The following is a 15,996-nucleotide window of genomic DNA, read 5'->3' on the forward strand; positions in this document are numbered from 1 at the left end:
TTATTGTCATTAAAACAGGCACTTGACTGTGGTTAGACCAGTTTACTGTCATGAAAAAAATCTAGTAAACCAAATATGATTCAGTACACTTAAAATGTCATCTGAGACTGAGAGTGCTTGTGTGCATGCATGTGTGTTCAGGGGGGCAACTGTCTTAGGCTGCATGCTAGCAGGTAAGGCAGAAAGTAAGAGGCAGTGGCATCATCAGGGATCAGCTCCAGGAACTCTGCAGGGCTCATCTCAGAGGAAACCACGACCAAGGTCTCTGTCATGGAGAGGAACAGACATTTAGAAGAGAACAACGTGGATCTGACACGTGGAGTCTGCTGCTAACTGTACAATGATGTAGAAGACATAGATGAGGATTCTAGAAATAATTTCTACCTTTGAGCGCGGCCAAGAGGATGCTGTTATCTGAGGACGCTCTCGTCCTGTTGCAGAGTTCAGGGAGCAGCTTCTGCCACCAAAACACCTACACATGAGATGAGATATACAAGGGAATTAAAAGATATGCAACTTCAGGATAAACACAGTTCAGGTCAGTACACACCATGTTGTTGTCCTGTAGGTGGTGGTTGGCGTAAGCTATAATGGCCTGAGGGCAACAGTCCAGCAGTTTTTCAATGCTGCTTTCATAGTGCCCCCTCCTGGTGGCACACAAGAGGTGAAGGCTCAGGCCCCATATCGTGTTTTTGGAGAGGCTCTCCAACAGTGGCGCAATGGAGTCCACCGAGAGAGACGGACCACACAAAAGGGACTGGAAGGACAGGGAAAGGATTGCACTTTGATGTCACTACCTTCAGGATTCCTCTCATCTTTGTGACAGATTACCTGCAGTTTGTGAAGTGCCTCCTGGTTATGGGAACTGCTGGTGTAAGGTGGATTAAGAACAGTGAGCCAGGGGTACAGAGCACCGTAATGGGAGCAGGAGTTCATCTGAAACACAAACATGGCAATTCTAAATGACTAAAACTCCATCTGATCAGAAAAACCCAGATAAAAGTGGAGATTTTTCAGCCACTGCACCAGATCTTCAGCGTTCCTCAGCTGCCTGCGTCTGGAGGTTGTTTGGAGAGAGCTGGGCTGTGTGTCGGCATTTGTCAGACGATCTATGTAGACGGACACCAGTCGGAAGAGTAGGTCCTGGATGACAGCTTCCTGTGAGGAGGCCATCAGTATGGCCTCCCAGAAGTCCACCAGCAGACAATTCTCACAGTCCAGCTCCTAAACATCAGAATTCTGATTTTGCACTTACAATTCATAACCACCAAAAACAGAATCAAAATGCTCCTTTCATACATGTTGCCAACTCCATTTTGATATCTGTCAACAGTCCAAGAGGAGGGTGCAGCAATATTATGGGTGTTAAAACTCAGACACAAACCTTGAAAATTTGATCAGCTTGTTCCAGCTTGACTTTATTGTTTTCATGTAGTCCCACCATGGCGGCCACGAGCAGGCCTGGCATGGACGTTATCAGCTGTTGGGTCACTACTGAGGGGCGGGCACGAACACCTCCACCGTGCACCAGCAGCCTCGGCTCTTCGATGAAGCCGTATACCAAAGCCATCTAAAAAACATGGCGCGCATGCACGTTGTTATTCTACTGTTCTAATCAGCGGGGAAAAAGCCAGGGTCCAAATCAATCAGCCAATCCGCCTAACCTCAGTGTGTCTGCCTATCAGCTGTGCGTACTGCACCAGGTCACCTAAATGCAGGGCCATGGTTGCCATGGTGATCGTTAATGTGACAGACACACCCATCGAGTCCTCCAGATGCTGTAAGATTTGCAGAGTCCGGGCAGGGCTGATGTTTACCATCGATGGACTGACGCACACGCTGACAAGCTGCGAGGGCTCTGATTGGCTGAAAATGTCAATGACCTCATCAGCTGTTTCCTGCAGAGGGAATCAAATAAATAATTAACTTTCACTTTCTTTGCATGTGGCAACGTTTGTGATATCGGGATAATACATCCGAGTGATGATAAAAATCCCGTTTAACTTCATTTAAAGCACTGCAAATTCAGACATGATTCAGAGGAGGAGTACTGCACAGAAGTAGGATAAAGAGATCCCAGATAGGGTTAGGGTTAGGGTTAGGTTTGGGTTAGGGTTAGGTTTGGGTTAGGGTTAGCAGGTTTGGCTCCACTGAGCCTCGCTAGCACTTCCTTGGATTAATGGTCACATGTCTCCTGTGCCAGAATGAAAATACTTGTCTAAGTCAAATGTGGATGGTTAAAAGGAAGAGGGGAAAAAGCCAACAGCAGGCTGGCCAAATGCATAAGGGCCCAAACTTATATAATTAATAAAGTGTACTCCCAGGAACTGTCATAATTACAGTTAAAGGAAGCTCAGCTTTAATGTAGGCCCTAGAAGTGCATGTTACCCAGGTTGTGTACAGTATGGTTGTGTACAGTATGGTTATGTACAGTATGGTTATGTAAAGTATGGTTGTGTACAGTATGGTTGTGTACAGTATGGTTATGTAAAGTATGGTTATGTACAGTATGGTTATGTAAAGTATGGTTGTGTACAGTATGGTTGTGTACAGTATGGTTATGTAAAGTATGGTTATGTACAGTATGGTTATGTAAAGTATGGTTGTGTACAGTATGGTTATGTACAGTATGGTTGTGTACAGTATGGTTGTGTACAGTATGGTTGTGTAAAGTATGGTTATGTACAGTATGGTTAAGTACAGTATGGTTATGTACAGTATGATTGTGTACAGTATGGTTGTGTACAGTATGGTTATGTAAAGTATGGCTGTGTACAGTATGGTTAAGTACAGTATGGCTGTGTACAGTATGGCTGTGTACAGTATGGTTAAGTACAGTATGGCTGTGTACAGTATGGCTGTGTACAGTATGGTTAAGTACAGTATGGTTATGTACAGTATGGTTAAGTACAGTATGGTTATGTACAGTATGGTTATGTAAAGTATGGCTGTGTACAGTATGGTTAAGTACAGTATGGCTGTGTACAGTATGGCTGTGTACAGTATGGTTAAGTACAGTATGGCTGTGTACAGTATGGCTGTGTACAGTATGGTTAAGTACAGTATGGTTATGTACAGTATGGTTATGTAAAGTATGGCTGTGTACAGTATGGTTAAGTACAGTATGGTTATGTAAAGTATGGCTGTGTACAGTATGGTTAAGTACAGTATGGCTGTGTACAGTATGGCTGTGTACAGTATGGTTAAGTACAGTATGGCTGTGTACAGTATGACTGTGTACAGTATGGTTAAGTACAGTATGGTTATGTACAGTATGGTTAAGTACAGTATGGTTATGTAAAGTATGGCTGTGTACAGTATGGTTAAGTACAGTATGGTTATGTAAAGTATGGCTGTGTACAGTATGGTTAAGTACAGTATGGCTGTGTACAGTATGGCTGTGTACAGTATGGTTAAGTACAGTATGGCTGTGTACAGTATGACTGTGTACAGTATGGTTAAGTACAGTATGGTTATGTACAGTATGGTTATGTAAAGTATGGCTGTGTACAGTATGGTTAAGTACAGTATGGCTGTGTACAGTATGGCTGTGTACAGTATGGTTAAGTACAGTATGGCTGTGTACAGTATGGCTGTGTACAGTATGGTTAAGTACAGTATGGTTATGTACAGTATGGTTATGTAAAGTATGGTTGTGTACAGTATGGTTAAGTACAGTATGGTTATGTACAGTATGGTTATGTAAAGTATGGCTGTGTACAGTATGGTTAAGTACAGTATGGCTGTGTACAGTATGGCTGTGTACAGTATGGTTAAGTACAGTATGGCTGTGTACAGTATGGCTGTGTACAGTATGGTTGTGTACAGTGTTGAAGCCATTTGTCCCACGTTATTCTCCGTTTCAGCCATCATTGTTCATAAAGTGCAAACTTGTCTGGCAACAGCTGAAAAGAAAACAAAAATATTCTGCAGCATCGTAAATTACTTTAATGTAGCCTCAATAGCAGTTTTGCAAGTGATTCATTTGTTGTGTGCTGGCAACAAATCTGCTTTTGGGGGGATATCCTAAAATATCCACATCGCAGTTCCACTGCAGATCAAACTCATTTCATAATATCATACCGTCTAACTTTAAATTTGCTGGCAGTATCTGAGGACACAGTTGTGCTTTTGGGACCGCTAGACAACAACTTGGTTAATACTCTATATTTTATGGGATTTTTTTTTTTTTAATGGGAATTTTTCTTTTATGGGAATTACAGGCTTGGCATGTCTGTACAAATGTGAATATGAGTTTTCTTGATGCATGGATGTATCTGGTAGGGGAGACACATCTGCAGCTGTGGAGCGGACCTCTGCAGAGGGTTGGACACTATCACTTGATTCCAAAAAGCCTGAAGTATCATGTCAGATTTGTGGAGATATACTGCATATTTTGTTCAAAATGATTGTGGCTCTAACAAAAATGTGTGAAGACAGCAATGACACGCATATTATTTAGTCTATTCTAGTCCATTCAACAAGCAGTGTTTAATAGTATAGCAACATAATACTAGGCCTGAATTATCATTCTGTTATTATTATACAGAATAACTCACCCTGGTTACTTCAAAAAACCCAAATCTGATGCTACGTACCTGGCTGAGCCTCTGCTCTGTTTCTTCTAACAGGTAATGTTTGAGGAAAAACAGGAAGCCAGGACCATACGAGTGAGGGCTGCTGGGAAATGGGCGGTTCCTGGCAATGATGTCTGTGACTGACAGCCCAGACATCCTGTAGTAGGGCAAAGCCAGGTGACACTCCTGACTGCTCCTAAAAGAGGAATAACACACTCATAAGAGGAAACAGCAACCATCATCTGAAGTTCAAAGCAACAGTAACACACACCTAGAAACCATCATTAATTTCAAAGGACGACAAGATTTACCAATTCACATTACTGGTCCAATACAAGCGCGCCCGTAAATTCAGGGTGCACTGATATCATTTAGAAGGGAATTTGCAGTGCCTTTAACACATTTTACATTTAACACATTTAGATTTCTCTTTACAACTGCTTTATTTTTACATTTAAATCTGTAAGATGTTGTTTGATTGGACTCACAGATATTTATGCTCACTATCCCACTAAAGGTCAACTAACCAGTCTGGCAGACAGTAGGAGGTGTTGCAAAATGGTCATATTATTTATAATAATACTGTGCTTTCCAGGTTTCATATGTTTTGTAGAATTACAGAGACAGAGAACATAATTAAGAGTAAGGAGTCCTTATTAAAACTAAAACTAAATGCTATTCATTAATATACTGTATTAGGTCTTTTTAAAACAGCATTTATTGGTTTGCTCCATAAAAAACAAAATACTTCCTCTAGTTTCTTACCCTATTGAGGTAAGAAACCAGATGTGTGTTAATAAATCTCATACTTCAACCAAGTGTATCAAGAATCACATCTCGAACCAAATCTCTCTGCAATCAAGCCATATCTTTGTCCAATCATTTTTAAATCACACTGTATCATAAAAAGGAGCGAATGGCATTGTATGGACAGGCGGGCTTCAGTGCATTGTTCCGGGTCAGTGGTAACCCTAACCCTAACCCTAACCCTAACCCAAGAAATGTGATATTAACCACTGACACCAGAGAATCAGCCGTACCTTTTTAACCGTTAATCCAAGCTCATCAGCTGTGAAAAACTACTTTTAACAAGAAAGAAATCCTAGATGTATTTTAACTAAAACATTCATTCTTTATAAACATTTACAGGCTGGAATATTGGAATAAAAAAGCCATCTGAGATCAGGCAGTGCTATTTTTTAGGGCTTTCCTTTGTTACCTGCTGAAACAGTCTCCCAGCTGTGCACAGTTCTGCCTCAAAGCTTCGTCCAGCTCTCCATGGTTCCTCTGTTTTTGTGGGTCTGTCTGTTGAGTCTCTGCAGAACCTCCTTTAGCAATCTGCTCTTCTGCTCCTCTTTGGAGTAACGAGGCCCGAAGGAGGATGTGGGCTTCACTGAGGAGGTGCCAAAGACTTTGGGCCTGCATGTTGGTCTCTGCATACCGCTGACTGTATTCAGCCTGAGTGAGAAACGACTAAAGTCTCAAAGTGCTAATACTTGTCAGATATCGCTACATTATCTGTTTGTTTCCAGGTTTCACGGCTTTTTCAGCTTCACAGTTAGCAGAGAGATATACAGGATACAGCAGAGTTGTCCAAAGGAGTGTGGTTGTTACCATTTCTTGGTAGAGAGCGAGTGGTGTGACGGTGTCGACAACATAAAGGTTCCAACCATGTCCCACTTTGCTAGGTTCTTTGGGAGATGATAGAGTCCACTTTCTACTCCTATATGTCAGAGGTCACATTACACAAAAAGGACAAGGCACCATCAGAAACAATTAATAATACACAAAAAAATAAAACTGTTCTTTGACAAGGATGTTTGATCCAGTTCTGGGTACAACAGGACCTGACCAGACCAAGTAAAAATTTAAGTTGGAGTCTTTGACTAGAGCCAAAAATAAAGTTTTCAACTTTTACATTCCATCCATCCATCCATCCATCAATCCTCCACCACTTATCCGGGGTCGGGTCGCGGGGGCAGCAGCCTCAGCAGAGAAGCCCAGACTTCCCTCTCCCCAGCTACCTCTTCCAGCTCGTCCGGGGGGGTCCCCAGGCGTTCCCAGACCAGTCGAGAGACATAGTCTCTCCAACGTGTCCTGGGTCTTCCCGGGGGTCTCCTACCGGAGAGACACACCCTGAACACCTCACCAGGGAGGCGTCCAGGGGGCACCCTAACTAGATGCCCAAGCCACCTCATCTGGCTCCTCTCAACGCGGAGGAGCAGCGACTCTACTCCGAGCTCCTCCCGGATGGCAGAGCTTCTCCCCCTCTCTAGGGGAGAGCCCAGCCACCCTACGGAGGACGCTCATTTCAGCCGCTTGTACCCGTGATCTTGTTCTTTCGGTCATGACCCAAAGCTCATGACCATAGGTGAGGGTGGGAACGAAGATCGACCGGTGCAGAGTCTGCATTACTGCAGCACTACCTCCCGCTCCATTCTTCCCTCACTCGTGAACAAGACCCCGAGGTACTTAAACTCCTCCACTTGGGGCAGGATCTCCTCCTTGACGCGGAGAAGGCACTCCACCCTTTTCCGGTTGAGAACCATGGCCTCGGATTTGGAGGTGCTGATTCTCATCCCAGTCACTTCCCCCACAGGGTTAGGGTTGAAGAGGATGTTGAGTTAGGGTTAGGGTTGAAGAGGATGTTGAGTTAGGGTTAGGGTTGAAGAGGATGTTGAGTTAGGGTTAGGGTTGAAGAGGATGTTGAGTTAGGGTTAGGGTTGAAGAGGATGTTGAGTTAGGGTTAGGGTTGAAGAGGATGTTGGGTTAGGGTTAGGGTTGAAGAGGATGTTGAGTTAGGGTTAGGGTTGAAGAGGATGTTGAGTTAGGGTTAGGGTTGAAGAGGATGTTGAGTTAAGGTTAGGGTTGAAGAGGATGTTGGGTTAGGGTTATGGTTTAAGAGGATGTTGGGTTTGGGTTAGGGTTGAAGAGGATGTTGGGTTTGGGTTAGGGTTGAAGAGGATGTTGGGTTAAGGTTAGGGTTAGGGTTGAAAAGGATGTTGGGTTAGGGTTAGGGTTGAAGAGGATGTTGGGTTAAGGTTAGGGTTGAAGAGGATGTTGGGTTTGGGTTAGGGTTGAAGAGGATGTTGGGTTTGGGTTAGGGTTGAAGAGGATGTTGGGTTAAGGTTAGGGTTAGGGTTGAAAAGGATGTTGGGTTAGGGTTAGGGTTGAAGAGGATGTTGGGTTAAGGTTAGGGTTGAAGAGGATGTTGGGTTAAGGTTAGGGTTGAAGAGGATGTTGGGTTTGGGTTAGGGTTGAAGAGGATGTTGGTTTAGGGTTAGGGTTGAAGAGGATGTTGGGTTAAGGTTAGGGTTGAAGAGGATGTTGGGTTAAGGTTAGGGTTAGGGTTGAAAAGGATGTTGGGTTAGGGTTAGGGTTGAAGAGGATGTTGGGTTAAGGTTAGGGTTGAAGAGGATGTTGGGTTAAGGTTAGGGTTGAAGAGGATGTTGGGTTTGGGTTAGGGTTGAAGAGGATGTTGGGTTTGGGTTAGGGTTGAAGAGGATGTTGGGTTAAGGTTAGGGTTGAAGAGGATGTTGGGTTAGGGTTAAGGTTAGAGTTAGAGTTAGGAGTTAGGGTTGAAGAGGATGTTGGGTAGAGGCATGACAGAAAGCTCCCCAGAGCTGGTGGGGCAGCAGTAGACTGGTGTTTTCCACTGCCTGGAAAAAACAGTCAGCATTGTCTGCTGTTAAAACTGGCAAACACAGTTCTAAATGTTTGTGTGCATGTACACACACACACACACACACACACAGATTCCTGACTTTACTGTTATTGGTATGTGTTTGTGTTTTATCATACAGGCCTCTGCGCTGTGTGCTCCGCTCAGTCTCTTCTGGCGTGTCTGAGTCAGCAGTGGACAGCAAGATGACACGATGGCCAAACGCACACACAGAGCGCAGCCCAATGAACAACTGCGACCGGAGTGCACAAACTTCCATGTTGCTAGGTGGGCAGGCCTACACACACACACACACACACACACACACACACACACACACACACACACACACACACACACACACACACACACACACACACACACACACACCATTTGAACAGAAATATTTTTGCCCACTAGAGGGCCGACACTGTCATTAAGATGACAACGCAGAAAAACTTAATTCAACTCAGCTCAGACCTTCATGGTGGTATCAATGTAGGGGTCCTCAATCCTGGCTGCTACAGCTGCACAGTGCACGGTGAAAGACTGCAAAGCACCCCTGTCAGGCAAGATAACAAAAGATAGGATGCGCCAAAATGCAAAATGGTTGAAGTATGGGCCAAATGCAGCATCAGCCATCATACTTGGTGATTACGTGTAACAGGTAGTCTGTTAGCACAGCCTCCAGGACCTTCTCTGGATACTGATAGGTTGACAGGAGCTCAATGCCACCTTTAAGGCTGTACAGGTATCCAGTGCTGGGGAGAGAAAAGTAGCAAAAGATGCATGCTGGTTCCTCCTCAGACACTGACTGGTTACCTGGAGACAGAAAAACCAAAACATCTTTATTGTTTGACCTAGGTGACTTAAAAAAGATAGAAGAAAGAAAGAAACTGCTTTATTATTGCATCTGGTACTGGAGCACTGACTGGTGAAGAGCGGGTGCAGTTGCAGGGAGTGGAGCTGAGTCTCTTCCACGCTGCATCCTTGGAAGAAATCCGGAGTCAGTCGCCTGCACGATAAAAATGCAGGAGTTAAAAATGTCACATGACAGAAACAGAGGGGTGGTGGTGGCAGCTGAATCTGTAAGGGACCGGACTGGGCTAGGAAGTGGAGGCTTCTTGGTTCAAGGTTCCAAAACCTCTGCACAAAACCTGAAAGGTGTCTTGTTGCCAGCAAAGGTGCCAGGACACCTTCAGAGCAATGTGAGGTACCCTTAAGCAAGAGAGCAAATGCCCAAATGCTCCAGCAGCTGGCAACTTGTCCCTGCCTTCGCACATATGCCCCTGGTAAAGGCTCCAGCGCCTCCCCGCAGCTCTGCCAGGGAAATAGCGGCCAAGGGAAAGCATGCCAGAAAAACACATACAAACAGGTTTCCAGACACACCTGAAGAGCACATATGAGAGCGTGCACTGTCCCCGGCCCTCAAGTCCCGTCTTTTCAATACTAACGGAGATGTCACAGTCTCTAGCTCGGTCACCCAGCAGCTCTTGGTGTCTCGGAATGATTAGAAACTCTGCCTGGTCTTCCAGAAGATCTTCTAAACAAACAGGAACAGATTCAGCGACTGTCCCCCTTGATGAATTCCACAGGTTTGGACGTGGTCAGCAGAGACGATGACTTGCTTGACCACAGCAGGTCCAAGTGAGGAAAAAAGGCATTTTTAGAACTGGTCACATATGAGTAGACTAGATTTCTCAATAAATGTGTCTAGTTAGAGAGAAAATAGGATTGAGAGAAAGAGGACTGTTGTTTTTTTAATTAATTAATTAATTTAACCTTTATTTAACCAGATAAAACCTATTGAAATCAGGATCTCTTTTTCAAAGATGTCCTGCAGCACATGTCATTACGCTGTCTGTCCCTCAGCTTAGAATGGAAGGCTCCAAACGTAATGACATCAGATGGTTTGTAGTCTGTAGAGCATTCAGCAGCAAAGCTGATTTTTCCCAAATCAGTCCTTACACGAGGAACAGATAAAACAGGGTCAGCCAATGTATGCATCTGCATGCACTTAGAGAAGGCAAATTTGATTTCATATACAATTCATAATAGTGGACGAGACGACGATTAGGGTAGGACGGGGGGGGGGGGGGGCGCTGTTATAGAGGGGCAGAGAGCATGGATACATTGGATACACTGGGGGGGGGGTAAATATCTGGACCAGTTGTAGAAGTCCAATAACTGGAATGGGATCAAGTGACTGGTTATAGTGGTGGCAAACCACATAAACACTTGATAAACAGGGTTAGGGTTAGGGGTAGGTTAGGGTTAGGGGTAGGGTTTAGGGTTAGGGTTAGGGTTAGGGTAGGGTTTAGGGTCAGGGTTAGGGTTTAGGGTCAGGGTTAGGGTTAGGGGTAGGGTTTAGGGTCAGGGTTAGGGTTAGGGTTAGGGTTAGGGTTAGGGGTAGGGTTTAGGGTCATGGTTAGGGGTAGGGTTTAGGGTTAGGGTTAGGGTTAGGGTAGGGTTTAGGGTCAGGGTCAGGGTTAGGGGTAGGGGTAGGGGTAGGGTTTAGGGTCAGGGGTAGGGTTTAGGGTCAGGGTTAGGGTAGGGTTTAGGGTCAGGGTTAGGGGTAGGGGTAGGGTTTAGGGTCAGGGTTAGGGGTAGGGTTTAGGGTTAGGGTTAGGGTCAGGGTTAGGGTTAGGGTAGGGTTTAGGGTCAGGGTTAACTATCTGAAGTACTTTTGTGATTGCCTTTAGCAGCAATCCTATTTGTGCTGGCACAAACCGTGAGATGGATCTGGCGCTGAAAATTCCGGGGTTTTATTTTCTTGTGATGCATCTAGTTTCAAAACCAGTACCTCCACCTCTGCCTGCACTGCCACATAGCCCCCACATAGTGCCACCTAGAGGGGGAGCAGCATTTTTGGAGTGAGAATAAGAGAGAATTAGAGATAGCTTTACTATCATGACGGTGCAGTGGTGAACTATTACCTGTTTCGGCTTGAATTTTGGAAGATGGAGAAGAACTGACCGTTCAAAGTCCAGAATGGAAACATTTACAGCTGAACTTGATGTGTCATCTGAAATCAGAAGACAGATGTGCAGAGGCAATAAAACCAGACATTTTTGTTTGTTTCACCACATACAGCACAAATTAATGCCACTTCATAGACTTTACTGTCCTCAAATGTGTTGATGGTTATATTTATTCATCAGAATACCTTGGCTGGGACTCTGCTGAGAGGTTCGCCAGGTGCTGTGAAGTATGTGTTGACTCTGTATCTGCAGGATTTCCCAGACAAAGAAACACTGCATCAATGCTACGACACTTGGAGTAGCGAAGAAGGAAACGAGTTTTTGGAAGCTTTCATTTCCACCTTAACAGATGCGAATAAGTCCACAAATACAGTACAAATGTTTGTGTAGCTCTTCATTAGACTAACATGTATCTTAGTTGGGGTAAGATGAATTACCGACAGATGTCACAAGTGAAAGATGATTGTTTAAGTAGCAGCAGAAGTAGCACTCTTTTCCTCGTTCCTTTATCTATTGCGTTGTAGAGGTGATTCAGATGCAGCTAGATTCTTACCAGACTCTCCTGGTTCTGTCTCCTGAGTGTAAACAGAACTAAAGTGGTCTCGCAGGCTACCAGAAGGTCTCCAGTTATGGGACAACATGCCACAGCACCAGGGCGCTCAGACAGAGGGATCTCTATGATCTCTGTCTGAATTCCACTCCGCAGAGATGCCCCACGCAGCAGGTGACCCAACAAACGCACCCCAACACGAGCCCTCTCTGCAGCCTGGGCGGAAAGATGAACACAATATTTGACAGATCCAGAAGAATAAAATCTTTCACTCTGTACCTGGAAGCGCCAGTTTGTGTATGCTCTTAGGTAGGTGGCATCATTTTTTTCTTCAATGGTCACCAGGTAATCACCTGAATGAGACAAAAAAGGAAAGACATGACGCAATTTATAGAATTAAGCTACAAACACCGTTACCATTTGTCCTGAGCTAAAACATCCAACGGATGAAAGTGAACAAAATCAGAGGCTGATCCAGGAACAGTAGTTTTATTACCTATCTTGCTGTACTTGATGCTCTTTACAGTACCCATGGTAGGAAAGCGACAGATGAGTGGGCAGCCCTCTTCTTCTACACTGTAGGCCTCCACCTTTATTCAGTTCATCAAATCACAACTCTCAGGTGAGTTAGAGACATTAGTCAGCTAGTAAGATGTGCTTTATTGACAAGAGATGTTCAAGCCAGATGTAGTGGGAAGACTTGTGTCTGAGCAGCAGTAAGGTGAGTTTGCAGGGAATTTACAATCCTTAAATTGCAGCTACTCAAAAGTGCTATTTCGTTTATACAGTGGGACCTCTACTTACGTAAGTAGAGACGTGTTTTCCATGTAAATGCCCTAATCCGTTCCAAGCCTCCAAAAATTCGGACATAATTTTTTTTATAAATCATAAAAATGCATCAAAACATGTAACAAATACATGTTACAATTAGATTACCGCACAATAAATGTAGGAATTCAGAGCAAGGCTTCTCCAGGAACAAAATGAACCTTATTACAGGCTAATCTTACATTAGCCGTCATTACTAGCAACGAATGTTTACACTTGTGGTAACACCGCCATCTAATGGACAAACATACGAACACCCACAATAAATAAAAGTGAAACGAAGGCGATGCTGGGATACACACAAACATGTACATATTGACGTCCCTCCTAGCCAATGGGATTACAGGAAGATGCTAGGCAATAGCCAATGGCAGAGCAGCTACAAGCAAGTTTGTGTTCGCTAAACTCTGCGAGCTGCGAGTAGCAGCGGTAGCGTATTTTTGACCTTTCTTTCGTAACAAGAGGAAATATTTTCCCGTTGAGACGTTTCGTAACCTGAAAATTTCGCATGTAGAGACGTTCGTAAGTAGAGGTCCCACTGTATTGTGAGGTAATATGGCGATTTTACAACTAAATATAGAATTTTAGCCTGAACAACTTAGAAGATAGATAGAAGATAACAAAGGGAGGATTTTATTGGTTTGTTTCACATTCCCATTATGCTTCATTAAAAGTATTTTACTTTTTAGATTTAATCATAAATTGCCAAGTTGCAATTGAAACCAGTTAATATACCTTGCATCCTCCACTGACTACTACAAACAGTGCTCCTCCTCCACAGCAGACCAGCCCGGGTTCCTGTTCCACCTTACGAAAGAGATCGCTGTTAAAACGTGATGGACTTTTATACGGATCAGACCCATGTTAGCATCGGCTCACCTGGACAATCCGCTGGGAGGAGAAAGGATGGCAGCTGTAGACATGTACCATGTTTGGTCCTCAGGATTTCATTTCATTTCAGAATGGGAATTCAAACATTCTTCTCACATCCACCGCCTGTTTTTGTTGGTCAGGAACTGCATTTGGCACCTGTAACTTTAAATAAAATCAAAAAGATTTAAAAGCAGGTAGAGCTATTATCCCTTTGTTTAAACTTGATTTAAAAGTACAATATATTGTACATAAACACAATGGAGGGGTTAGGGTTAGGGTGAATATATTACATTAGTTTTCAGTTCATAACAGTTTAATCAAATCCTCTTCATTAAATTTAAATGTTACATTTAAACAACCAATACTGTTTGCTCTACCCTGAGATCATCCCTGGATAACCTGCGTTGTCTATCAGCAGGCCCGCTAGGGCTTGGTGAATATATTTATCCATGAATATATTTATCTATACATTTTTCTGTCTCCAGGCTTTATTTATCCATGAAGCCAGAGGAGACAGAGCAGTTAACGAAGCGCCAGGCTTGTCCTAAAGACATAAAGTCTTGTGAAATATAACAAAGATTAAGAAATTATTGACCAAAAAAGATGTTGAAAAGTTAGTCCAGCATTTGTTCCTTCCAGGCTGGACTATTGTAATTCTTTATTATCAGGGTGTCCAAACAACTCTTTAAGAAGCCTCCAGTTGATCCAAAATGCTGCAGCCAGAGTTCTGACAGGTATTGACCACAGAGGTCACATGACTCCTGGACTGGCGTCGCTTCATTGGCTGCCTGTTAAATTTAGAATAATTTTTAAAACCCTTCTTTTGACCTACAAGGTCCTCAGAGGCCTAGCTCCATCCTACCTGGAGGAGCTAGTGACACCTGACCAGCCCAATAGACCGCTCCGCTCTCAGAATGCTGGTCTACTTGTGGTCCCCAGAGTCTCTAGGAGTAGAATGGGGGGCCGAGCATTTAGCTACCAGGCCCCCCTGCTATGGAACCAGCTCCCTGTCCAAGCCCCCCTGCTATGGAACCAGCTCCCTGTCCCGGCCCCCCTGCTGTGGAACCAGCTCCCTGTCCAGGCCCCCCTGCTGTGGAACCAGCTCCCTGTCCCGGCCCCCCTGCTATGGAACCAGCTCCCTGTCCAGGCCCCCTGCTATGGAACCAGCTCCCTGTCCCGGCCCCCCCTGCTATGGAACCAGCTCCCTGTCCAGGCCCCCCTGCTATGGAACCAGCTCCCTGTCCAGGCCCCCCTGCTATGGAACCAGCTCCCTGTCCAGGTACGGGAGGCTGACTCCATCGCTACTTTAAGATCAGACTTAAAACCTTCCTCTTTGATGAAGCTTATTGTTGTTAATTCTGTAGTTCCAGTTACTATCATAGACAGACAGACAGAGAGACAGACAGACAGAGACAGACAGACAGAGAGAGAGAGACAGACAGAGAGAGAGACAGACAGAGACAGACAGACAGACAGAGACAGACAGACAGAGAGAGAGACAGACAGAGAGAGAGACAGAGACAGACAGACAGACAGAGAGACAGACAGACAGACAGAGACAGACAGACAGAGAGACAGACAGACAGAGAGAGAGAGACAGACAGAGAGAGACAGACAGACAGACAGACAGACTTTATGTGTCTAAAAATAAACACCAAGTAACTCATAAATGCGAGGTAAACGTTTGTTTTCAATATGCGGTAGAAAATGGAAAAACTCGTTTGTTCAGTTATCTGCACTTCTGTTTAACGATGCATTCATAAAGTGACTATATGAATAAACTAGACTATATTATAGTCTGAGAGTAACTCGCTGTCTGCCTTTAATCGATATCACATGCCGTAGTCTTGTGAGCAGCGGAGGCCTTTCTTTACTTCTCTTTAAAACTCATGGCATGCAGCTTAAAGATTAAATAAACTTTTACCAAAAACATTTAACACACCATTTTTAGACTACCTGCTTGGCTCTGAACACGGTCCAATTCTCCCTGTCTTTCTCTCACCGCTGCAGTTTATCGATTTTCATGCCCTAAAGCAGGAAGTGAAGCGTCAACCACAACAACAAAGTCCCGCCCTTTCCACGATTTCATTGGACAATATTCCTGTCGGTATACAATTGGATGATCCTATTGGTTGGGTTAGTGGTTTGAGGTTTTTTTAACATACCGTATATCTTGTGATTTAGTATATTGCCATACTTTTCAGTAATTTTTATTTTTAGAGTAAATTAATTGCAGTGATTTCGCTGACAATTATAAAAAGAAATTATTTGAAGGACAATTAATAAGCCTTGCATCCTCGGTTAAGTTCTACTCTCAGTGAAATGGAAATAGGAAATTATTAAAGTATACGGTAAAAGTAATATGATTTCTTGCTGTTTTATTTATTTGTAACTGTGATGGTCCACTAGGTGGCCTCACGTCTGGGTCAATATTTGGAAATGGTGTTTTTGGCTGCGCTTGGTCTTGTGTTGTGTATGGCCTGCAGATGGAGCTGTCTGGAGCTGTTTGGTGGCCACCACTCCAGG

At 44.1% G+C, this 15,996-nt stretch overlaps 1 protein-coding gene across 3 annotated transcripts; it reads right to left on the reverse strand.

Moving 5' to 3' along the window:
- Nucleotides 1-27: 27 nt before the first annotated feature.
- On the reverse strand, nucleotides 28-15,543 carry hps3 (HPS3 biogenesis of lysosomal organelles complex 2 subunit 1). 3 transcript variants are annotated; one of them, XM_029828198.1, is made up of 24 exons: nucleotides 15,427-15,543; nucleotides 13,477-13,632; nucleotides 13,333-13,404; nucleotides 12,266-12,359; nucleotides 12,049-12,122; nucleotides 11,773-11,985; nucleotides 11,405-11,465; nucleotides 11,175-11,263; nucleotides 10,969-11,086; nucleotides 9,628-9,778; nucleotides 9,171-9,253; nucleotides 8,886-9,060; nucleotides 8,719-8,800; nucleotides 8,379-8,536; nucleotides 6,192-6,300; nucleotides 5,797-6,035; nucleotides 4,599-4,773; nucleotides 1,665-1,898; nucleotides 1,385-1,570; nucleotides 1,027-1,224; nucleotides 832-936; nucleotides 551-757; nucleotides 385-472; nucleotides 28-265 (listed from the first exon to the last, which is right to left on the reverse strand). In XM_029828198.1, exons 2-24 carry the CDS (start codon nucleotides 13,525-13,527, stop codon nucleotides 138-140), a joined length of 3,090 nt encoding a protein of 1,029 aa, XP_029684058.1. In that variant the 5' UTR covers nucleotides 13,528-13,632; nucleotides 15,427-15,543; the 3' UTR covers nucleotides 28-137. The 3 variants fall into 3 exon arrangements, with proteins under 3 accessions (XP_029684058.1, XP_029684056.1, XP_029684057.1); XM_029828196.1 differs by having other exon boundaries at nucleotides 9,628-9,781; XM_029828197.1 differs by having other exon boundaries at nucleotides 9,628-9,781; nucleotides 15,413-15,534.
- Nucleotides 15,544-15,996: the final 453 nt, after the last annotated feature.

Source organism: Takifugu rubripes, chromosome 20 (genome assembly GCF_901000725.2).
Source record: "Takifugu rubripes chromosome 20, fTakRub1.2, whole genome shotgun sequence".
Lineage (NCBI taxonomy): Eukaryota > Metazoa > Chordata > Actinopteri > Tetraodontiformes > Tetraodontidae > Takifugu > Takifugu rubripes.

Bases quoted from the DNA above. Each gene is read 5' to 3' on its own strand.
- hps3 (XM_029828196.1), bottom strand. From the start codon at position 13,527: ATGGTACATGTCTACAGCTGCCATCCTTTCTCCTCCCAGCGGATTGTC. The intron at 9,782-10,968 runs GTTTGTGCCAGC...CTGTTTGTTTAG, and splicing joins AGCGCCAGATCCATCTCACG to AAGATCTTCTGGAAGACCAG. The intron at 6,036-6,191 runs GTAACAACCACA...TTTCTCACTCAG, and splicing joins TCGCTCTCTACCAAGAAATG to GCTGAATACAGTCAGCGGTA.